Below are 24,758 nucleotides of genomic sequence, written 5' to 3'. Positions count from 1 at the left end.
GGGATCACTTGAATTTGGGAGGCAGAGGTTGCAGTCAGCCGAGACTGCGCTATTGCACTCCAGCCTGGGTGACAGAGCAAGACTCCATCTCAAAAAAAAAAAAAAAAAAAAAAAAAAGAATAGAATGGAAGAATAGTTCTGTTGAAGAAAAATGAGAATTGATATGCAACTGTTTTGAATGGGAAAACACAACCTACTAAAAGGGGGAGTTATTCAGCTCCAGCAAATTGTTAAGAGGGAATAAAAATCAATGTTAACAGCTTTTCCACTTTTCAAAAGCTGAAAATCTGTATTTTAGTGTTAAATATACTTTAAAAATGTTAGCCCAACTTTGTGTGTTTGTTGGGTTGGGAGCAGGTTAAAGCCAGACTCGGTATCTGTTAATTCAACAGAATCTAGTATTTAATAGGTACTCAATATTTGAATAATTAGCTGGGTGTGGTGATGCACACACCTGTGGTTCCAGCTACTTGAGAGGCTGAGGTGGGAGGATGGCCTGAGCCCACTGAGGATGCAGTGAGCCCCGATTGCACCACTGCACTCCAGCCTGGGCAACAGAGACCCCGTCTCAAAAAAACAAAACAAAAACATATTTGAATAAAAAGTTTCCCCATTTGCTTTCTTCCTTCCACTAAACTGATTGAAACATCCAGAACAAGTGATGAAAGAGAAAGGCACTAATCAGGTAACCAATTTACCATTAGATTGTGAATTTAATTTAAAATAAAATGTCCCTAAAATCATCTCAGTACTTGGCACACTGACCCAAGATGTGGGGTGGGGGAGCATCCCTTATCACATTCTTTGTTTTCCTGGCAAATACTGGTGGAACAAGACAGCTGAGGATGTGTGAGATCTGACCATGAACATATGACAGCTGTTTGTGCCAGTCACGTCCAAACCCATGGCTCTCAACTCCAGATCCAAAAACTATCCCCAGGTTTTATACCTCCCACACCCAGCATTTAGGATTTCTTCCTCTATAATCTTGCTGGGTGCTGATCTTGGCAGGGCCATCTACTGGGGATAGGTGGTTTGAGGTCTCAGTGGTGGGCACTGGCTTGTTCTTTCCTCCTCTGCAGCTCCTCTCGCCGCCTCGACTGCTGTTCACTCATGCAATCCTTGAACGCCTGCACCTGTGGCTGGCATTGCCGCCAGTCCTGGTGCTGGGCCATGCACTCCTGCACTGCAAAGTGGGAGGCAGCACAGCCAGAGCGGGAGATCAGCTGGTCCAGCGGGTCCTCCTCCTCATCCTCCTTCTTCACCCGTTGGGTCCAGGTATGGCCTTGAGGGGCTGAGGTTGACATCCTGGGGACGGGGAGTCTATAGAACATTAACAGAGACAAGGTTAGAGTGGGGATATAATATGTAAGGTTCCTAGATTATAAATAGCACTGACCAGACTGCACCGTTTAGCCTGTTTATGTCTCCCGTGGGAGACTAAACTTGCAGACAGATGCTTGTTTTTTTTTTTTTTAGGGTGTCTTGCTTTGTTGCCCAGGCTCACTGTAGCCTCCATCTTTAGGGATCAAGCAATCCTTCCGCCTCAGTCCCTCCCCAGCCAGAGTAGTTGGGACTACAGGTGTGCACCACCACACTCAGCTAATTGTTTTGATTTTTTGATAGAGACAAGGTTTTTCCATGTTGCTCAGCATGGTCTCAAACCCCTGGGCTCAAGCGATCCTCCTGCCTTGGCCTCCTGAAGTGCTGAGATTACAGGTGTGAGCCAACTGTGCCCAGATGATGTTTGTCTTGATTTACCTTTGTGCCTCTAGCACTAGGCCTGGCCGAGAGCAGGCCTGCAAAGTGGTTTGAACTGAATAAGATAAACCATGTGAGAATGCTTGACATAACATTAATAAGTTCAATGGATTTTGCTACTGGAATATTAATTAGGTTAAATGTCATCTTTTAGATAAGCTATCTCTGATCTACCTAAAAAGAACTAAACTTTCAGCTAGGTACGATGGCTCACACCTGTAATCCTAGCATTTTGGGAGGCTGAGGCAGGAAGATCCCTTGAGCCCAGGAGTTTGAGACCAGCCTGGGTTATGGCAAGACCTCATCTCTACAAAAAAATTTTAAGGCCGGGCGCGGTGGCTTAAGCCTGTAATCCCGGCACTTTGGGAGGCCGAGACGGGCGGATCACGAGGTCGGGAGATCGAGACCATCCTGGCTAACATGGTGAAACCCCGTCTCTACTAAAAAATACAAAAAACTAGCCGGGCGCAGTGGCAGGCGCCTGTAGTCCCAGCTACTCAGGAGGCTGAGGCAGGAGAATGGCATAAACCCGGGAGGAGGAGCTTGCAGTGAGCTGAGATCCGGCCACTGCACTCCAGCCTGGGCGACAGAGCGAGACTCCGTCTCAAAAAAAAAAAAAAAAAAAAATTTTAAAATGACTGGGTACAGTGGCTCACGCCTGTAATCCCAGCACTTTGGGAGACAGAGGTGGTTGGATTACCTAAGGTCGGGAGATCAAGACCAGCCTGACCAACATGGAGAAAGCCCGTCTCTACTAAAAATACAAAATTAGCCAGGCGTGGTGACGTATGCCTGTAATCCCAGCTACTCAGGAGGCTGAGGCAGGAGAATCATTTGAACCCGGGAGGCGGAGGTTGTGGGGAGCCGAGATCACACCACTCCACTCCAGCCTGGGCAACAAGAGCGAAACTCTGAGGCCTCAAAAAAAAAAAAAAAAAAAAAAAATAAGAAAGAAAAAAAATTTAAAAATTAGCTGGGCATGGTGGCACACACTTGTAGTCCCAGGTTCTCAAGAGGCTGAAGAGGGAGAATCCCTTGAGCCCCGGAGTTCAAAGGCTGCAGTGAGCTATGATGCTGCCACTATACTCCAGCTTAGGTGACATAGTAAGACCCTGTTTCAAATAAATAAATAACCTTTCTTCTTTTATCCTACTAGCCTTATTCTATGCTGAAGAACAAAGTTTAAAAAGTGAAAGAGGCTGGATGTGGTGGGTCACACCTGTAATCCCAACACTTTGGGAGGCCAAGGCGAATGGAGCACGAGGTCAGAAGTTCAAGACCAGTCTGGCCAAGATGGTGAAACCCCATCTCTACTAAAAATATAAAAATTAGGCGGGCACGATGGCAGGTGCCTGTAATCCCAGCTACTTGGGAGGCTGAAGCAGGAGAATCACTTTAATCCAGGGGACAGAGGTTGCAGTGAGCCAAAGATTGCACCACTGCACTCCAGCCTGGGCGACAGAGTGAGACTCCGTCTCCAAAACAAACAAAAAAACAAAGTGAAAGGGTGCCCAAATATCAGTAGGTTTTGACACATGGGAAGGACAGAAAGAGTTCAGTGTGGCTGTAGCATACAGCATGCAGAATCCTGGCCTCTGCATCCATAAGGTGAGATGGCTTTGTAAACTATACAAAAATGTGAGATGTATTTATTTGCCCAAACTGTCATGCCCATCTGCATCAGAACACTCAGCAGAAAGCAGCATACAGAAGGAACTTAAGGTCTGAAGAGAAATGACTTCAGCCTTTGCAAAAATTTCACCATGATGGGCTGTAAAGAACTAGAAGGACTCCTTATTGCCTTTACTGTGTCTCTCATTCACTCAACCAATGATTAAGTACCTATCATGTACCAGGCACTATGCTAGTGTTGAGGATTCAAGAGTGTCTAAGTCAGTTAAGATCCTGGCTTCATGGAGTTTACAACCTAGACAAGGAGACAGGGCAGTTTACTATGCAGTGTACAGATAGCGAAGACTGGGACCACAGTGGAGGGATACCTAATCTAGACAAGGGCAGGAATAGGCAGGGAAGGCTTCCTAGAGGAAGTGATTTCCAAGCTGAAACTTGACATATGGAACAAAAGTTAGCCAGAGATGGGAAAACTATTTTTGGTCAATGGAAGAGCAGGTGGTTGAGATAGAATCTGATACATGAGGGAAAAAAAAAAAGTTCAGTGATGGGAAAATAGAGTATCAGAACAAGACAATATTAAACTGGTGGGCTTTGTAGGACATAGTAGGGAATTTAAGACTTTTTATTCTGAGGGCAATGGGGAAGTCACAAGAGGGAGTTAGGCACTTTACACAACTCATTTGCCTTGAAGGCAGTATAACTTAAGCAGGAGGGGGAAAATGGGCTTTGAAACAGACTCGGACCTAGCTTTGTCACTGCCTCATCATTTGATAACCTCTCTGGAAACACAGAGATGAAGCTGGGTGCCATGGCTCACGCCTGTAATCCCAGCACTTTGGGAGACTGAGGCGGGAGGATAGTTTGCGCCCAGCCTGGGCAACACTGATCATGCCACTGCATTCCAGCCTAGGTGACAGCGGGAGACCCTGTCTCAAAAAAAAAAAAAAAGTTTGTAAGGAGGCTAGTACGTCTAAAGAGTTCAATAAATGATAGTTTTCTCTTCCTAAACAGGCCAGCAGCAAATAATTTAGAGAAAACAGTGGAATGGAAAGTGCTTTGGATCCTAAACCAAGAGATCCGTATTCGAATCCCAGCACTACGCCTTACTATGTAAACTTTTTCATTTTAGTTTCCCCATTAATAATACTTAATTCGCACAATAGAATGAAGATTAACGAATGAAAAGTGCTTGGGCTACGATAGGACTCAGTAAATGCTACCGTACTCTCCTCTCACCACCTTCTGGCTTCAGTCTCCGGAGTAAAATGAGGACGACCCCTGCTCAGAGATCAGGGTAGGCTAGATGGTTGGCAGCTGGATCGTGGAGGCGGGCCTAAACTAGGAAGTCATGGAAAGGATCTTAAAGCAGAAAAATGCTGGCAGCCACAAGGCCTGAAGCGCCTCAGGGGTATCGCGGACTTTGAACTTTGAGGACGCATGCGCGCGCGCGGCCGCTAATCGCTGCACCTTTGGGCCCGCAACGCCTTCTGAAGAACGCGGTACGCGATGCTCACCGAATAGGTGGGAGAAGAGGGCCCGAACGCACGCTCCTACGCGGCGGCTTGAGCTTCGCAGGCGGTTGGGGGTCCTCTGTCCATCCTTCCAGGAACCAGCCCCTCGTGGGGAGGGCGCACACGGAAGGGGCGGGGAAATGTGAAAAAGGCACGTTTTCATTGGTGGCCACTTGATGTTGAGCCCACCCTCTGTTCTCGCCGCACCCTTCTCGGGGACCCACTTCCGGGAAGGGGCGGAAGAGGTGGGCTGGTGGAGGCGGGGTCGAGATGGCGGCGCCTTTGAGGATTCAGAGCGACTGGGCGCAAGCCCTAAGGTGAATCCAGGCCCGGAACAGAGTCAGAGGAGGAGGGTAGTGGATATTGCTTTTGCGTCAAGGAGAGCCATGCCTGGTCCAGGATATCAATAGAGGTTACTTCATCAGTTGTTGAGGGATATGGAGGGAACAGGGTCCGGAAAAAGAAGTATCAAACCCGTATGGTCATTCTCTGAAAAGCTATCACCAGGCCAAGGGAGCACATGAGTTGTGTGATCCCCGCGTCAGAATTAATATCAGTGAGTTGGAGAAAGACAGGGATACTGGAAGGCAGGAAGGCTCTTGGCCAAGCAGTCATTTAGCAAATACTGATTAGTCGTCAGTTATTTCCAGAAGTCCCTGAACTCACCACCACTTTCTGTATGTGATGGAACCTTTGTATTCTCCTAGGCCCCTAATGCTATATTGGGCATACTGGACGATACTATTAAGGAAACTAACACTATGTCCAGGCCCCGTATTGGATGCTTGGTGGAGCTCAGATGTATACTCTAAATATGATGGTTCCTGCTCTTAAGAAGCTTATATCCAGGCCGGGTGCGGTGGCTCATGCCTGTAATCCCAGCACTTTGGAAAACTGAGATTGGTGGATCATTTGAGGTTAGAAGTTCAAGACCAGCCTGACCAACATGGTGAAACCCTGTCTCTACTAAAAATACAGAAATTAGCCGGGTGTGGTAGTGGGCGCCTATAATCCCAGCTACTCGGGAGGCTGAGGCAGGAGAATCGGTTGAACCCAGGAGGTGGAGGTTGCAGTGAGCTGAGATTGCACCACTGCACTCCAGCCTGGGTGACAGAGCGATACTCATCTCAAAAAAAAAGAAAAGCTGAAATCTTAAGTAGGAATGCACAGCAAACTATTCATTCATATAACATTTATTGATCTTATACTGTGCCGGTTGTTTCTCTAGGAATCAGGATGGATATAGCAGTGCCATATTTGTCAACTGCTACTGCTAATAAGGGTTTTTCAAATTGAAACAATGGTGAAGATGAATGAAACAGCCTTCTGCATTTAAGAAATTTTCACCTTACTAAGTTTATACCTTACTTAGGTGGGCTAAAATACAGACTAGTTGCTAGTACACAGAATGTGATAAGTAGTAAAGAACAATAACATGAAGTGCCACTAGGTACCTATGAGAAAGTACAGCACCAGAATCAGAAGGCTTAACTTGCCCAAGATCATGCATCTCGTCAAATGATAGAGGGTTGCTGTCAACCTAGATCTTTCTGTCTTAAAAGCATAGACCCTTTCCATTATACCCTAAAAGTGCTAGGGTGAAGAGATCAGGATTTGGATGATTGGGCAGGTGCTGAAATAATAAAAGGAATCTTGTTTGGTTATTGTGAGAGTTAATGATTGTATATGGAAAGTGCTTAGCACAGGGCTTGGTTTACAATAATCCTGATAAATATCTAATTAGATAACCTTGATTTTTCAAAGTGAGCTCACTGTTGATGGATGAGCATTAATTTAACCAACAGATATCTATTCATTAAATAGTTAATCCACAAATATTTCTTGAACAAATAAAGTTTGTCTGTCTTAGAATGATCTATACCTGATAAGAGGTTGAACTAGCTCATGTCTAAGTACTGTGACCAAACTGGAGGTTACATGACCTTCTTTCTTCCCTTGTAACTTATGGGATCCTGTTCAACTTTGGGTGAGCCTAATTAAGCTTTTGTCTTTCTTCATAGGAAGGATGAAGGGGAGGCCTGGCTGAGCTGTCATCCCTCAGGTAATACCCTATATGCTGTCACTTTAAAGAAGAAGGATTATTACCCTTAAAAGAAAGCTTCCTATTTTCTCCTGGCCCAGCCTCCTTACATAATACTCATAGTCTGCAAATATGCTTGACCAGTCAGTACTGTATGGCTAACACCCCAACTCCTCCATTCCAAGGGAAGGCCTTCAGATTGATTTTCCATTTGAAAGCCACAGACTTATTCATGGAGACATTGTTGATGCATCTTAATTAATCACTTACCTTGTGCTGTTGTATTCTAAGCACTTCTGTGGCTTTAACTGGGACCTTCTTGATGATAATTTCTAGATCTATAGCTCCAGCCCTGACTTCTCCATGTTCAAACAGAGATTGATCAGTTGTTTGCTGGAGATTTCTGCTTAAAGGTCTCACTGTCACCTTAAGTTACTTGACTTACTGAAGTCCAAAACCAAGCTGAGTACATTTGTTGTCAAGTGAGTTCTCTTTCTTGATTTTCTCATTTCTTAAGTTACCATCATTTTTCTAGGCACCAGAGTGAAAAACCTAGTTACTTGACCCTGCCATATCCAGGAAGCTCCCAAGTCTTATCAGTTTTTCTTTTGAACAACACTCTTATTTCATTCACAGGATTCGTTTCAAATTGGTAACCAATGTGGTACCATTCTAAAACAAATCAACCTTCCTTCTAAATTCTGTGAGAAAGTTTTGTTTTGCTGATTATTTTTCATTTCAAATGCTGCTGATATATTGTATTTCTATGAGAAATAAAGTTTTAGCCAGGCACAGTGGCTCACACTTATAATCCTAGCACTTTGGGAAGCTGAGGCAGGAGGATCACTTGAGCCCAGGAGTTCGAGACCAGCCTGGGAAACAAAGTGAGACCCCCCATCTCTATAAAAAATAATAATAAAAAAAATAGGCATAGTGGCATGCTTGTATAGTCCCAGCTACTTGGTAGGCTGAAATAGGAGGATCTCTTGAGCCCAGGAGGTTGAGGCTGCAGTGAGTTACGATTGAACCATTGCACTCTTGCCGGAGTGACAGAGTGAGACCCCATCATTTAAAAAAAAAAAAAAGATTATTGTTTATATCAGTGGAATAAAGGACTGACTTTATAGTGTTGTGACTTGCCAGTCATCTTAAAGGCCAGATGTGGTGGCTCACACCTGTCATCCACCATTCTGGGAGGCCAAGGTGGAGGATTGCTTGAGACCAGCGTGGGGAACATAGGTAGACCTCGTGTCTACAGCAAATAAAACTAGCTGGGCATGGCGTTGGGTGTCTGTAGTCCCAGCTGCTCAAGAGGCAGAGGTGGGAGGATTGCTCAAGTCCAGCAAGTCAAGGCTGCAGTGAGCTGTGATCATGCTACTGGATCTCCTACCCTGGATCAGGGTAGCCGTGATCATGCTACGTGATCTCCTACCCTGGACCAGAAAGTGAGACCCTGTCTCTAAAGAAAGAAACACACACACAAATATACAAATATATATGTATACACACATACACATATATACATATATATATGTAACAAAATTTCAAGGAAAATACTATATTTTATTTTATCGATTTTATTGTACTTAATTATGTTCAAAAATCCTGTTCTAACTGCTTAAGCTAGGATTGTGCCACTGTACTCCACCCTGAGAGACAGAGCGAAACCCTGTCTCAATTAAAAAATAAAAAAATAAAAAAGCTGGGCACAGTGGCTCTACTAAAAAGAAATACAAAAAATTAGCCAGGCATTGTGGCGGGTGCCTGTAGTCCCAGCTACTTGTGAGCCTGAGGCAGGAGAATGGCATGAACACGGCAGGCAGAGCTTGCAGTGAGCCGAGATCATGCCACCACATTCTAGCCTGGAACTGAGCAAGACTCCGTCTCAAAAAAAAAAGAAAAGAAAAAAGCTGGGTATGGTGGCTCACGCCTGTTATCCCAGCACTTTAGGAGGCCATGGTGGGTGGATCACCTGAGGTCAGGAGTTTGAGACCAGCCTGGCTAACATAAAACCCCTTTTCTACTAAAAATACAAAAAATTAGCCGGGCATGGTGGTGCTGCCTGTAATCCCAGCTACTCAGGAGGCTGAGGCAGGAGAATCGCTTAAACCCATGAGGTGGAGGTTGCAGTGAGTGGAGATCACGCCATTGCATTCCAGCCTGGGTAACAAGAGCGAAACTCTGTCTCAAAAATAAATAAATAAATAAATAAATAAAAGTTAAAAAAAAATACACAAAAGACTTACATTTTATTTTAACTAAAATATATAAACATACATTAAAATTCACCATCTCTTCATTAGTCCACTGATTATTACAAGGACCTTGGCTTTCTTGTAATAAACCATAACCAAAAGGCACAGTTTCTTTAAAGCAAGGCAAATCTTTACTTACGCTGAAAAAGCAATCTAAGAGCAAAATGTCAACTGGGGTTTATATTTTTTTAGATCTTTTCCCTAACATTTTGCATTTATCTTGCCCATACATACTATTAAAGCTGTTTTTTTAAACAGAGTCTTGCTCTGTCACCCAGGCTGGAATGCAGTGGCATGATCTCAGCTCACTGCAACCTCCAGTCCCGGGTTCAAGCGATTCTCGTGCCTCAGCCTCCTGAATAGCTGGGACTACAGGTGCATGTTACCATGCCCAGCTAATTTTTGTATTTTTAGTAGAGACGGGATTTCACCATGTTGGCCAGGCTGGTCTTGAACTCCTGACCTCAAGTGATCCTCCTACCTTGGCCTCCCAAAGTGTTGGGATTACAGGCATGAGCCACTGCCCCTGGCCTAAAACAGTTTTTTAAAAAATTATCAAGTCTTTACAAAGCAACAAACTTAATTTTGTTTTGTTTTTAATTACCAAGCTACCTTCAACAACCAAGGAGTTTTTTGTTTGTTTGTTTGTTTTTGAGATGGAGTCTCACTCTGTTGCCCAGGCTGGAGTGCAGTGGCGCAGTCTCGGCTCACTGTAACCTCTGCCTCCCGGGTTCAAGTGATTCTCCAGCTTCAGCCTCCCGAGTAGCTGGAACTACAGGCATGTGCCGCCATGCCTGGCTAATTTTTTTTTTTTTTTTTTTTTTTTTTTGTTGTTTTTGTTTTTGAGACGGAGTTTTGTTCTTGTTGTCCAGGCTGGAGGCTGGAGTGCAATGGCACAATCTTGGCTCACTGCAACCTCCACCTCCCAGATTCAAGCAATTCTCCCTCAGCCTCCCGAGTAGCTGGGATTACAAGCATGTGCCACCATGCCTGGTTAATTTTGTATTTTTTTTTTTTTAACAGAGACACGGTTTCTCCATGTTGGTCAGGCTGGTCTTGAACTCCCAACCTCAGGTGATCCATCCACCTCGACCTCCCAAAGTGCTGGGGTTATAGGCATGAGCCACCGTGCCCGACAATTTTTTGTATTTTTGGTAGAGACAGGGTTTCACTGTGTTAGTCAGGATGGTCTCCATCTCCTGATCTTGTGATCCACTCACTGTGGCCTCCCAAAGTGCTGGGATTACAGGTGTGAGCCACCGCACCCGCACCTTTTTTTTTTTTTGAGGGTAACTTGTAGGCTCAGTTTTCTTTATGAATTGAAGTTAATGATGTCAACTCTTAAGGAGGAGGATGGTTTTTGTTTTTGTGTGCGTTTATTTTTATTTTTATATATTATTTATTTATTTATTTATTTTTGAGTTGGAGTTTCACTCTCGTCGCCCAGGCTGGAGTGCAGTGGTGTGGTCTCAGCTCACTGCAACCTCCTCCTCCTGGGTTCAAGCAATTCTTCTGCCTCGGCCTCCCAAGTAGCTGAGGTTGCAGGCATGTGCCACCATGCCTGGCTAATTTTTTGTTTTTGTTTTTGTTTTGAGATGTAGTCTCGCTCTGTCGCCTAGGCTGGAGTTCAGTGGCACGATCTTGGCTCACTGCAAGCTCCGCCTTCCGGGTTCATGCCATTCTCCTGCCTCAGCCTCCTGAGTAGCTGGGACTACAGGCACCCGCCACTACGCCCAGCTAATTTTTTGTGTTTTTGGTAGAGACAGGGTTTCACTGTGTTAGGCAGGATGGTCTCGAACTCCTGATCTTGTGATCCGCCCACCTCGGCCTCCCAAAGTGCTGGGATTACAGACGTGAGCCACCGTGCCTGGCCTGTTCTTATTTTTTTGAGACAGGGTCTTGCCCTGTTGCTCAGGCTGGAGTACAGTTACGTGGTTATGGCTCACTGCAGCCTTGATCTCCTGGGTTCAAGAGATCCTCCCACCTAAGCCTCCTGAGTAGCTGGGACCACAGTCATGCACCACCATACCTGGCTAATTTTTTGAATTTTTTGTGGAGACAAGGTCTCACTATGTTGCCCAGGCTGATCTTGAACTCCTGTGTTTATTTTTTAATGCATGGGGTCTCACTGTGAATGTAGCACCCTGCTAGACTCAAGGACTTCACAGTCTGTTGGGCAAGTCAGGCATGTAAACAGTGTGTTATATGGGCTGTTTTGGACATGAATATATAAGGTGTAGAAGAAGAATGGAAACAGTTTTTAACTTCATCTGCGTGTGCTTATGTGTAGGATAATATCTTACTTAGCCCATATCTCTGCAAAATCAGTATTCTACTTAGGCAAATTTTACAGGTTACTGAAGCTTAATTCTTTACTGTGTATTATGTGTATATACTGTGGATAAATACATGTATGCATATTGATCTTCACCTTTCATCCTGGAAGAATTACATTTCACAGCCAGTTACATCAGGTTGAGATCACTCTAGCAGCCCTCTCTACAAATGCTGTATCAAATCACTAAATCTTTGTTCTTTTTTAGTCTTGAAAATGTGTTTTAGTCAGGTCGGGCGCAATGGCCCACACCTGTAATCCCAGCACTTTGGGAGGCCGAGGCGGGCGGATCATGAGATTGAGACCATCCTGGCTAACACGGTGAAACCCCATCTCTACTGAAAATATAAAAAATTAGCTGGGTGTGGTTGCGGGTGCCTATAGTCCCAGCTACTCAGGAGGTTGAGGCAGGAGAATGGCATGAACCCGGGAGGCGGAGGTTGCAGTGAGCCGAGATCGCGCCACTGCACTCCAGCCTAGGTAACAGAGTGAGACTCCATCTCAGACAAAAAAAAAAAAAAATAGAATATGTATTTTAGTCTTGAAAGTGTATTCCCTTTCAAATTAGAGTTGCCTAGTGCTATAGTTTGGATGTTTGACCCCTCCAAATCTCATGTTGAAATTTAATCCTCAGTGTTGGAGGTAGGGCCTAATGGGGGGTGTTTTGGGTCATGGGGGCAGACGCCTCATGAATAGATTAATGTCCACCCTGGGGAGTGAGAGTGACTGAGTTCTCACTCTGTTCTTTCCTGAGAAAGCTGATTGTAAAAAAGATCCTGGTATCTCCCTCCTCTCTCTTACTTCCTCTCTCACCATGTGATCTCTGCACACACTGGCTCCCTTCTTCTGCCATGCGTGGAAGCAGCCTGAGGCTCTCATCAGAAGCAGATGCTGGTGCCATGCTTCTTGTACAGTCTGCAGAACCGTGAGCCAAATAAACCTCTTTTCTTTGTAAATTACCCAGCCTCAGGTATTCCTTTATAGCAACACTAAACAGACTAAGACACCTAATCTAATTCTCTTTTTACTTCACCTGACTTTTAACACAGGTACCTGTTTTTCTTTCATGGGCCAATTTCATGGGTTTACTATTTATACAGATGCCTGAATTGGGTCTTCAAAGAGAAAAATATTAAATTTTTCTTATTTTTTGAGACATGCTTTTTTTGTACCATATAGGGAAACCGTCTTTGTATGGCAGCCTAACTTGTCAAGGAATTGGCCTAGATGGCATCCCAGAGGTTACAGCTTCAGAAGGATTTATTGTGAATGAAATAAATAAGGTATGTTTTTATATCTTCTAGATGGCATGATATTTAAAACTAGGGTAGTACCCATATGTCTACTTTAGATATTTATACGATTATTGTGTATCTCCACTTCATTTATATGAGAATCATAGTTTTTGCTGCCTGTGAGTGTCAATAGTTTTCTTTTTCTTTTGTAGTTACATATACTTTTAAGTGCCATCAAACGTCCTCTTACTTCCCTTATATCAGCTCTGATAATGCAAGATGTATGTGTAATTTAAAATTTTCTAGTAGCCACATTATAGAGATAAAAATAAATGATGAAATTGATTTTTGTTTTGTTTTGTTTTTTGAGATGGAGTCCTGCTCTGTCACCGAGGCTGGAGTGCAATGGCACGATCTTGGCTCACTGCAACTTCTGCCTCCCGGGTTCAAGCAATTCTCCTGCCTCAGCCTCCTTAGCAGCTGGGATTACAGGCACCCGCCACCACACCCAGCTAATTTTTGCATTTTTAGTAGAGATGGGGTTTCACCATGTTGGCCAGGCTGGTCTTGAACTCCCGACCTCGTGATCCACCTGTCTTGGCCTCCCAAAGTGCTGAGATTACAGGCATGAGCCACTGCGCCTAGCCGAAATTGATTTTAATAATGTATTTGATCTAACCCAGTATACCTAAAACATTATTTCAACCTGTAAATACTACTAAAAATTGCTAGAGATATTTTACATTTATTTTTCTTATTAAGTCTTCAAAACTCCATGTATATTTTACTTTTACAGCTTAGTTCAGACTCTAATTTTTATTGGAAATACCTGATCTGTATTTTGGTTTTATAAAATTTACAGTTGAAAACATATGCCTGTATCCAAGTAGTTCTCAGTTGCCTGATATGGCTGTTACCTACTACACTGAACAATGTAGCCTTATAATCCATATCTGTTGAGGCCTTGATGAAGAGTCTACATTAATAGTACTTGACAGTTTTTCTTGTTTGTCTTTGAGGTGAGTAGATAGGTAAGCAAAGCATTGGTGCACCCATGATTTGCCTCTCCCTACTAATTCCGACTGCTGCAGTTAGTATGCTCTGATGAGATGATTCCTTAAGGGTGGACCAACCTTTTGTTTCATTTTTCATTTTTTGTGTAATTAAACTTTTTAGTTATAAAAATACTTTGGATATACCTACAAGAATAGAGAATACTTCATTTTTCACATAAGATTTTTAGCAAATGTTCATTCATTCCCTAAGGTGAGATGATTCCTTAAGGGTGGACCAGCCTTTTGTTTCATTTTTTGTTTTTTGTGTAATTAAACTTTTTAGTTAAAAAAATATTTTGGGTATACTAACAAGAATAGAGAATACTTTGTTTTTTACATAAGATTTTTAGCAAATGTTCATTCATTACTCTCTTTGGGCCAGGTAATAGGCTACATATTACTATATATTTCATATTTGTTTTTCATAAACAGCTATGGGTATTATAGGTGTCAGAAGATCTAAGTCTTAGTTAACTCTGACACTTACTAGCTATGTGATTTTGGACAAATAACTTAGTTCTCTGGGTCTCAGTTTCCTCATCAATAAAGCTGAGATCATAATCTACCTCCTAGAATGGTTAATGGGGAATGAGACTGCATGTGGATGAATCTATAAAATACTACAAACGTTAGTTTTGGTTGTTTTACCATAACAATCCTGTGGGATTGGCATTTTAAATTTTCATTTTGCAGATAGGCAAACAAACTCAGAGAGGTTAATTAATCTCTAATAATCAAAGACAGACTGTATGCTGGAATTGAAACCCAGTTCTGTTGATTCCAAGTTTAGCACTACCATGCAAGCCTACGTTTTTCTCAGGTGTTTTTGCACAGCCTGGGTGCTGACTTCTTTCTTCCCTTCATACTCAGACCTGGATACAGTCCTTATCACTTCAAACATGATTGCTAATTTTTGCTGTGAACCTGCTAGGTGGGTTCAGACAGTAAGTGCTTATAGTTGAACATTCATTTGTTTCCTAACTGCCATGAGTCGCTTTGCTATTTGATATTGCTACACTGTTCTCTTAAACAGTAGATCTGTCACTGTGCTTAAATGTCTAACCCTGGAGGATAAAAATGTTTGACTTAGAATTTTATCTTAGTGCAGCATACTCACACTTTTTCCACTTGGATTTTGTCTGTTCTGATCTCTCTTGCAGTTTTTCTTTAAAATATTTTCATTTTCATTAACAGCATGATTGTCCACTGCTAATATTGGAAGATATTTTAACATTTATCTTCCTTCATAGTCTGTGGATCAAAGGTTGATTTGCAAGATTGCAAAGTAGGAGAAAAGAACTGATTATTGAAATCTGTCACATAGCTTCAAAGAAATGAAGTCTTCTGAGAGCTAACCCAATTCTTACAGAGGCCCAAACACTAAGCTTTTGAAACTCCTTGCATCCTTGCTAGTATGAATATTCAGCCAAGAGAATTTAGCTGACACTTTAGTTTCTGGTACAAAAGGTAGTTCCAAATCCAGGCCAGCACTCTTGCAGCTATATGGGCTTTGTCACGCAGTTAGAAGCAAAAACTCATTTAAAGAAAGGCCTGCGGGCAGCCAGGCATGGATATGCTGGCTAAGAAAGTGCTGTTTGTGTAGATAGTCTAATTGTCATTTTAAAGGAGTAGATCTGTAAAGAACATACTGATTCAGTGATGAGAATATTTTGACTTTGAAACCATTCTTTCTAATGAACTGTGACAGGACCTGTGCTTGTTGGATATAAGGAGATTCAGAAAATTTTGATTACTGAAGTCATTTTCATTGTCCTGAAGAATTACCAGAGACTTGGCCGGGTGCAGTGGCTCACACCTATAATCCCAGCACTTTGGGAGGCCGAGGTGGGTGGATCATGAAGTCAGGAGATCGAGACCATCCTGGCTAACATAGTGAAACCCCGTCTCTATGAAAAATACCCAAAAAAAAAAAAAAAATTAGCCAGGCATGGTGGTGGGTGCCTGTAGTCCCAGCTACTCAGGAGGCTGAGGCAGGAAAATGTCGTGAACTCGGGAGGCGGAGCTTGCAGATCGCGCCACTGCACTCCAGCCTGGGCGACAGTGGGAGACTCCGTCTCAAAAAAAAAAAAAAAAAAGAATTACCAGAGATTTTGAAGTACTACTACAGAAGAGATAAAAGGTTAGGGGTCCTTTGGTGAGTGTAGCTCCTCAATTCCTTATAAGAGATCTATACTTAGGTGATAGTATTGGTATTATACTGGTTAGAGTAAGGGGCTGTCATATTGCAAGAGTCCTTGAGGGAGAGTTTACCGAGTCTTTTTTTGGAGACGGAGTCTCACTCTGTTGCCCAGGCTGGAGTGCAGTGGCACGATCTTGGCTTACTACAAGCTCCGTCTCCCAGATTCACATTATCCTACCTCAGCCTCCGAGTAACTAGGACTACAGGCGCCCGCTACCAAACCTGGCTAATTTTTTTTGTATTTTTAGTAGGGACAGGGTTTCACTGTGTTAGCCAGGATGGTCCTGATCTCCTGACCTCGTGATCCTCCCACCTAAGCCTCCCAAAGTGCTGGAATTAGAGGCGTGAGCCACCGCGCTCAGCCATCAAGCCTTTTTTTTAACCTCTACACATGCTACCTTGAAACACCAATATTCTTATCTAAAATGGTTACAGATGGCCTTTAGCAAGTCATGTCTCCTGAATCTAACATCTAGGTCTAAGCATACTTTCCTAATATGCCACCAGTGTTATCTTCCTACAGTAGTTGAAAGACAGGTGGTAATGACTAGGTAGAACACATGGGGCATCAAAATATAACTGTGTTACAATAACCAGTCTATGCACATGTACAGTCAATTTAAGTCTAAGCAGGGAGTAGGCACTGCAAGCCTGACCCAGGCCTACACATTTTATGGGTGTACCATAATTTGCTTTACCAATTTCATCTGGTCATTGTAAATGTCAGTAGTCTCACATTCTCTCTGAAAGTTCTTATAGACAGCAAGTGTACTTTTAGACTTGTCTTTTAAGACCTAGGCTTGGAGGCTGGTGCTGAGTTTCCTTATATCTCTTTATGTCCTCTTCTGCTGATCCTGTTCCTTGCCCCACTGCCAGTTGAGAGTATTGGTATTAGATTTTCTTCTTAAAACTAATGCTCTAATGCTTGTTGGTTGTATCATATTGCTTGTCTGTCTTCTGTGCAGCAGTTTATTTCAACATAAAAAGATAATGGCATCTTAGCGATACCAAATTACACTGTAGCCCTCAGCAGTTTAAAAGGACTGCCGATCTATAGGGGAGGGATAGTTTTGTGGGGTGGGAAAGGATGATGAGAGAGGGTACGCTGAGAAGATGAGAATGTCCTGTAGTCCTAATGTTTTCTTTAAGAGGCTTTAATTATAATACATTGGAGGAGTTTTACTGACGAATCTCATCTTTTCCTCTTTGTTTAGAAAAGCATTCATATTTCATGTCCAAAGGAAAGTGCATCTTCTAAGTTTTTGGCACCATATACTACTTTTTCCAGAATTCATACAAAGAGTGTAAGTATTTTGATAAAATGAAGAGAAAATGTAATAGCATGTTAATTTTTCATTTTATTTGCTTGTCTGGTGCTATAAACATATTCAAAATTAATATGTCTTTCATTTACCTTGCATTGTAAGATGATACAATTGATGAAGTGTGATGTGTTTGGCAAAACTGGTATTTGAGTCCACATAGAATATGTGTTCAGATCTACTCACTGGTAATCTTAGAGATTATATGAAATTTCCTTGTATATGTTTTAGGAGAGTTAGCAGCTTTCAGATAATGCTGTAATACTTGATGCTTGGCTAGGTGCAGTGGTTCACACCTGCAATCCTAGCACTTTGGGAGGCAGAGGCAGGAGGATCACTTGAGGCCAAGAGTTTGAGACAAGCCTGGGCAACAGAGTGAAACCCTGTCTCCACAAAAAAAACAAAAATTAGCTGGGCGCGGTGGCACATACCTCCTGTAGTCCTAGCTACTCAGGAGGCTGAGGTGGGAGAAATTTTTGAGCCCAGGAGTTGGAGGCTGCAGTGAACTGAGATTATGCCACCGTAGTGCAGCCTGGACTGTGTCTCCAAAGAATAAATATAAAAATAAATTTGTAATAGTTGATGCTTACATAATAATGCTGCTGCTCATATTTTAATCCTTTTCCTACAGGACAGGGACATTTTCTCAAAATTTCAAATATACCATGTTGAGGAATAATTTTTGAAGGTCTTTGTAATAAAGCCTTTTCTACTACCATGGGCTTCTTGGAAGCAGAAGTGAGAAATTGGTAGATAAAACTGATTATATTGAAGCCATTCACTTCTTACTGTGTGGTACGTTTTTTAAAAGAGTGATTTTTGGCCAGGCACGGTGGCTCATGCCCATAATCCTAGCACTTTGGGAGACCGAGGTGGGTGGATCACTTGAGCTCAGGAGTTTGAGACCAGCCTGAGCAACATGATGAAACCTTGTCTCTACAAAAAAATACGAAAATTAGCCAGACATGGTGCCACGTCCCTGTAGTTCCAGCCACGCTGAATGCTGAGGTAGGAGGATTGCTTGAGCCCAGGAGGTTGAGGCTGCAGTCAGCCATGATCATGCCACTGCACTCCAACCTGGGCAACAGAGTGAGACACTGCCTCACCAAAAAAAAAAAAAAAAAAAAAAGGCCGGGTGCGGTGCCTATCACCTGTAATCCCAGCACTTTGGGAGGCTGAGGCGGGTAGATCACGAGGTCAGGAGATTGAGACCATCCTAGCTAACATGGTGAAACCCCGTCTCTACTAAAAATACAAAAAAATTAGCTGGGCGTGATGGGCCTGTAGTCCCAGCTACTTAGGAGGCTGAGGCAGGAGAATGACGTGAACCTGGGAGGTGGAGCTTGCAGTGAACTGAGATCGCGCCACTGCACTCCAGCCTGGGCGACAGTGCGAGACTCCATCTCAAAAAAAAAAAAAAAGAAAAAGAGCTCTTTTTTACCCTTATTACAAAACAAATATATACTTAGTGATGAAAATTTAGGACATGTAAAAAAAGTGAGAATCACTCATGTTTCTATATCCTAAAGGTAACTGTTAGGACATTCTGCTGTATATCCCTTTTAAATAATAATCATAGTAGTAAAGCTCACATTGATTGCCTACTATGAGCCAGCGCCATGGCAACTCAGCATATCATTATTTTACTTAATACTCTGTCTTTTCCTTAAATATTTTACCAAAATGGGTTTTTGCATTACATGTTATTTTGTAACTTGCTTTTTGTTTTGTTTTGTTGTGTTTTTGTTTTGTTTTTTCATTTTTTTTTTTTTTTTTTTTGAGACGGAGTCTCGCTTTGTCACCCAAGCTGGAGTGCACTGGCCAGATCTCAGCTCACTGCAAGCTCCGCCTCCTGGGTTCACGCCATTCTCCTGCCTCAGCCTCCCGAGTAGCTGGGACTACAGGCGCCCGCCACCTCGCCCGGCTAGTTTTTTGTATTTTTTAGTAGAGACGGGGTTTCACCGTGTTAGCCAGGATGGTCTCGATCTCCTGACCTTGTGATCCGCCCGCCTCGGCCTCCCAAAGTGCTGGGATTACAGGCTTGAGCCACCGCGCCCGGCCTGTTTTTTCATTTTTTTTGAGATGGAGTCTCACTCTGTTGCCCAGGCTGGAGTGCTGTGGCATGATCTTGGCTCACTGAAAGCTCTGCCTCCTGGGTTCACGCCATTCTCCTGCCTCGGCCTCCCGAGTAGCTGAGACTACAGGCACCTGCCACCATGCCTGGCTAATTTTTTTTTTTTTTTTTTTTGTATTTTTAGTAGAGATGAGGTTTCACCGTGTTAGCCAGGACTGTCTCGATCTGCTGACCTTGTGATCCTCTTGCCTCGGCCTCCCAAAGTGCTGGGATTACAGGCGTGAGCCACTGTGCCTGGCCTATAACTTACTTTTTATTACATAATTATATGTCTATTATTCTATACTGTCTTTCAATGTATTCTTCTGAGAGCTGCATGGTATTCTATTGATGAGTTTACTATAATTTAATTTAACAGTTTTATATTACTGGACATTCAAGTGTTTCCAGTTTTGTGATTTTGTATTTTTATGAATACATTTATAGCTAAAGTTTTGCTCCCAAAGATGGGAAGAAATTAGAATTCATGAGTAAAAGTGGAATTGCTGATTCATAGGGTGTGTCAATTATAAGGCTTCGGGTGTGTTCTAATGCATCGCCACTTAACTGATTTATAGAGTCAATTTTTGCTCTGCGTTTCCTCTGTAAAACATACCATTAGGTTGAATATTTATCAAGAGTCAGTTGTAATGCCAGTTATATTATTTTTGAAATTATATAAATTTTTTTTTTTTTTTTTTTTTTTTTTTTTTTTTTCCGAGACGGAGTCTTGCTCTGTCGCCCGGGCTGGAGTGCAGTGGCCGGATCTCAGCTCACTGCAAGCTCCGCCTCCCAGGTTCACGCCATTCTCCTGCCTCAGCCTCCCAAGTAGCTGGGACTACAGGCGCCCGCCAGGTCGCCCGGCTGGTTTTTTGTATTTTTAGTAGAGACGGGGTTTCACCATGTTAGCCAGGATGGTCTTGATCTCCTGACCTTGTGATCCGCCCGTCTCGGCCTCCCAAAGTGCTGGGATTACAGGCTTGAGCCACCGCGCCCGGCTGAAATTATATAAATTAATTAAATATTATGTTAAATCAATAAAATGTGAATGTGAAAAGCAGAGAGCAATTATTTATTTGAAAACTAGGCTGGGCGCAGTGGCTTTTGCCTGTAATCCCAGCAGTTTGGGAGGCCGAGGCCGAGGCCGAGGCAGGCAGATCATGAGGTCGAAGTTCGAGACCAGCCAGGCCAACATAGTGAACCCTGTCTGTATTAAAAATACAAAAAAATTAGCCAGGCGTGGTAGGGCACACCTATAATCCCAGCTACTCGGGAGGCTGAGGCAGGAGCATCGCTTAAACCCAGGAGGTAGAGGTTGCAGTGAGCCGAGAGCATGCCACTGCACTCCAGCCTGGGCAGCAGAACAAGACCCCATCTCAAAAAAAAAAAAAAAAAAAAAACAAAAGCACCACAAAAAACAAAGTTGAATGCTTTGAAAAGACGTGATAAAGATGATTTAAAAAAAAACTGCTTTAATAGTATGCTGGGCAAGATAAATGCAAAATGTTCAGGAAAAGATAAAAAGAAAAAGCAACACTAGTTGAAATTTTGCTCTTAGATTGCTTTGTAAGTGTGAGTAAAGATTTGCCTTGCTTTAAAGAAACTGGAAGCTGTAAATTGCGCCTTTTGATTATATTTTATTACAAGAAAGTCAAGGTCCTTGTAATAATCAGTGGACTAATGAAAAGTTAAGGAATTTTAATGTATGTTTATATATTTTAGTTAAAATGTAGATCTTTATGTGTCATTAAAAAAAAATTGAGATAGGATCTCACTCTGTCTCCCAGTCTGTAGTACAGTGGTACAATCATAGCTCACCCTAGCCTTGAACTCTTAGGTTCAAATGATCCTCGCACCTCAGCCTCCTAAGTAGCTAGAACTACAAGGTTCATGCACCACACGTGGCTTACTTTTTTTTTAGATGGAGTCTCACTCTGTAGCCCAGCCTGAAGTGCAGTGGCATGATCTCACTTCCCTGCAACCTCTGCCTCCTGGGCTCAAACGATTCTCCTGCCTCAGCCTCCTGAGTAGCTGGGATTATAGGTACCCAACACCACACCTAGATAAGTTTTGTATTTTTAGTAGAGGTGGGGTTTCACTATGTTGGCCAGGCTGGTCTTCAACTCCTGACCTCAAGTGATCTGCCCATCTCGGCCTCCAGAAGCGCTGGGATTACAGGTGTGAGCCACCGTCCCTGGCCTAAAAAAATTTTTTTTTTTTTTTTTTGAGACCTGTCGCCCAGGCTGGAGTGCAGTGGCTGGATCTCAGCTCACTGCAAGCTCCGCTTCCCGGGTTTACGCCATTCTCCTGCCTCAGCCTCCTGAGTAGCTGGGACTACAGGCGCCCGCCACCTCGCCCGGCTAGTTTTTTGTATTTTTCAGTAGAGACGGGGTTTCACCGTGTTCGCCAGGATGGTCTCGATCTCCTGACCTCGTGATCCGCCCATCTCGGCCTCCCAAAATGCTGGGATTACAGGCTTGAGCCACTGCACTTCAGCCTGAGCAACAGAGTGAGACCTTGTCTTAAAAAAAAGAAAAAGAAAAAGAAACTATAAAAGTGAATTTGGAAAACAAAAAGTGAGTCTCATATTTCTCTATTCTTTATTCTGAAAGATCTATATCTGTATATTTTATATAGCTATACCTCTATATAGGTATATGTGGAAATACCTGTGCTCTTGAATCCTCCTTTTGCGTCTTAGAACATTATCTTTTGTGTAACTGGGTTCCTAAGAATTAGGAGAGGTATCTTAATTTTCTTTTTATTTTTTATATTTACTTTAAAATTTTTTGTAGAGATGGAGTCTCATTATATTGCCCAGGCTGGTCTCAAACTCCTGGGCTCAAGTGGTCCTCCTGCCTTGGCCTCCCAGAGTGTTGGGATTACACAGATGTGAGCCACTGCACTTTATTTTATTTTAAAATAAAATAGCAGAGCTGGGCATAGTGGCTCATGCCTATAATCTCAGCACTCTGGGAGGCTGAGATGGGAGAATCACTTGAGCTCAGGAGTTTGAGACTAACTTGGGCAACATGGCGAAACCCCATCTCTACAAAAGAATACAAAAATTAGTCAGGCGTAGTGGTGTGTGCCTGTAGTTCCAACTACTCGGGAGGCTGAGGCAGGAGAATTGTTTGAGCCTGGGAGACAGAGGTTGTAGTGAGCTGAGATGGGGGCATTGCACTCCAGCCTGGGTGATGGGAGTGAAACTCTGTCAAACAAACAAATAAATAAATGCAACACATGGAAACTATGGAAATGAAATGGGGATAGGGAAAACTTTTTAGCTGAAGCATTAGACTACAGATGATTAGAGGAATATCTTTTTGTTTGAAGAAGTAAAAGGTATTTACTTCAGCCTTGTTGGGAGGTTGATGATGATAACTCAACCTTTACATCAAACAGAAGTACTTTTTTTTGGCAACATAGGCTTCAGGAAGTCTTGGAAGAGTGAAACAAGGGACGTTTATAACATATTTCAAGGGAATAAGAGTATTTCATTATTTCCTTTTTTTTTTTTTTTTTGAGACGGAGTCTCGCTCTGTGGCCCAGGCTGGAGTGTAGTGGCCGGATCTCAGCTCACTGCAAGCTCCGCCTCCCGGGTTTACGCCATTCTCCTGCCTCAGCCACCCGAGTAGCTGGGACTACAGGCGCCGCCACCTCGTCCGGCTAGTTTTTTGTTATTTTTTTTTAGTAGAGATGGGGTTTCACTGTGTTAGCCAGGATGGTCTCGATCTCCTGACCTCGTGATCCGCCTGTCTCGGCCTCCCAAAGTGCTGGGATTACTGGCTTGAGCCACCGCGCCCGGCGTATTTCATTATTTCTAACACATTGTTTTCTCTTTGAACAGATAACATGCTTGGACATTTCTAGTGGAGGAGGTCTTGGTGTGTCTTCTAGTACTGATGGGACCATGAAAATCTGGCAGGCTTCCAATGGAGAACTCAGGGTAAAGGATTTGGATATGCTTTTAGGGTCTTAAACACAAAGGGTGGTCTGAGAAGCCTTGGACTGGGACATGGAACGAAGAATGGCCCATTCTAAAAATGTGGGACCACTCTGCATGTCAGTTGATCTCTTTTCTCCCATTTTTGTGTTTTTTGTTGTTTCTTTTCTTTTCCTTTTTTTTTTTTTGAGACGGTCTTGCTCTGTTGCCCAGGCTGGAGTGCAGTGCTGCCTCCTGGGTTCAAGCGATTCTTGTGCCTCAGCCTCCCAAGTAGCTGGGATTACAGACATGTGCCACCACACACATCTAATTTTTGTATTTTTAGTAGAGATGGGCTTTCACCATGTTGGTCAGGCTGGTCTCCAACTCCTCACCTCAAGTGATCTGCCCGCCTTGGCCTCCCAAAGTGCTAGGATTACAGGTGTGAGCCACTGCTCCTGGCCTCCCATTTGTTAATTGGAGAACCATTCTCCAGCTCAGCGATTTGGCAGAACAGAGTGGGGCTGGAGCAGTTAAGGAGCCAGACCAGTGAAGGTCTAAGTGGGTGTGCCCTTGTTTTTTATTGCCTTCAGTGATCCATTTCCAAGACAGAATAGGATTTTAAACAGAGATGAGTAAAAGGGTCCCCAAGCCACCTCAGCTCTTTATTCTTAGAACTAGACCTAGAGATAGCTGCGAGAGCCATGGATTTTTTTTTAACCTAGGCTCTGGGGTGTTTTTACATGGAATTCAATTCTATAACCTCTATAGCTGAATTCCAGGAAAGAGCCAACACTGCCTGCTAGACAAAAGAGCTAAGAGATCCTTTGGATATCCTTAGTTTTAAAACCTAGCATGTGGGTTTAGCATGTAGGTATTTCATATAAGGAACCAGAGTATGGGAGGTAAGAGAACATCAAGGGATGGACAAGAGAACTAGCATGGAATTTTCTTTTGTTTTTCCAGAGAGTATTGGAAGGACATGTGTTTGATGTGAATTGTTGCAGGTTTTTCCCATCAGGCCTTGTGGTCCTGAGTGGGGGAATGGATGCCCAGCTGAAGATATGGTCAGCTGAAGATGCTAGCTGCGTGGTGACCTTCAAAGGTCACAAAGGAGGTATGAGATGTGGTTTCTCCAGAAGGCTTCTCTAATGATACCCAGAAATGAATCACTGAAAAGGTAGAAGCATCCAGCTGGGCATTTAGATGAGCTGCCATTTCCCTAAGGACCAGAAATTCCTTTTGCCACACAATCTTTTTATTGCTCTCTTGAACTGTCTTACACAGTTGGTTTGATACCTAAAGCCTTTTCCAGCTGGGTGCAGTGGTGCATGCCTGTAATCCCAGCTTTATCAGTTGTTTTCTACAAT

General features: G+C 43.1%; 2 protein-coding genes across 6 annotated transcripts in view; one reads left to right on the top strand and one right to left on the bottom strand.

Annotated features, from left to right (window-relative positions):
• Positions 1–592: 592 nt before the first annotated feature.
• Positions 593–5,138, bottom strand: LOC104665131 (cytochrome c oxidase assembly factor 4 homolog, mitochondrial). Its single transcript, XM_010366834.2, has 2 exons — positions 4,911–5,138; positions 593–1,323 (listed from the first exon to the last, which is right to left on the bottom strand). Exon 2 carries the CDS (start codon positions 1,305–1,307, stop codon positions 1,044–1,046), a length of 264 nt encoding a protein of 87 aa, XP_010365136.1. The 5' UTR covers positions 1,308–1,323; positions 4,911–5,138; the 3' UTR covers positions 593–1,043.
• The window catches only part of PAAF1 (proteasomal ATPase associated factor 1), a 46,843-nt gene continuing 26,445 nt past the window's right edge, over positions 4,361–24,758 (top strand). For 2 of the 5 annotated variants that reach the window (XR_004053683.1, XM_010366835.2), the window contains exons 1-6: positions 5,130–5,224; positions 6,929–6,969; positions 12,718–12,821; positions 17,243–17,332; positions 23,314–23,412; positions 24,355–24,505. Coding sequence is in view for 4 of the 5 variants with exons in the window: in XM_010366835.2 (XP_010365137.1) it covers positions 5,178–5,224; positions 6,929–6,969; positions 12,718–12,821; positions 17,243–17,332; positions 23,314–23,412; positions 24,355–24,505 (532 nt within the window). In the remaining variant the exon portion in view is untranslated. Of the gene's footprint in view, positions 4,896–5,129; positions 5,225–6,928; positions 6,970–12,717; positions 12,822–14,562; positions 14,773–17,242; positions 17,333–23,313; positions 23,413–24,354; positions 24,506–24,758 lie in introns of those variants that run through there. The other 3 variants (XM_030918430.1, XM_030918431.1, XM_010366837.2) reach the window with 3 other exon arrangements.

This window comes from Rhinopithecus roxellana, chromosome 15 (assembly GCF_007565055.1).
Source record: "Rhinopithecus roxellana isolate Shanxi Qingling chromosome 15, ASM756505v1, whole genome shotgun sequence".
NCBI classification, from domain to species: domain Eukaryota; kingdom Metazoa; phylum Chordata; class Mammalia; order Primates; family Cercopithecidae; genus Rhinopithecus; species Rhinopithecus roxellana.
This window is presented reverse-complemented; position numbering and strand designations above follow the sequence as displayed.

Bases quoted from the DNA above. Each gene is read 5' to 3' on its own strand.
- LOC104665131 (XM_010366834.2), bottom strand. From the start codon at position 1,307: ATGTCAACCTCAGCCCCTCAAGGCCATACCTGGACCCAACGGGTGAAG.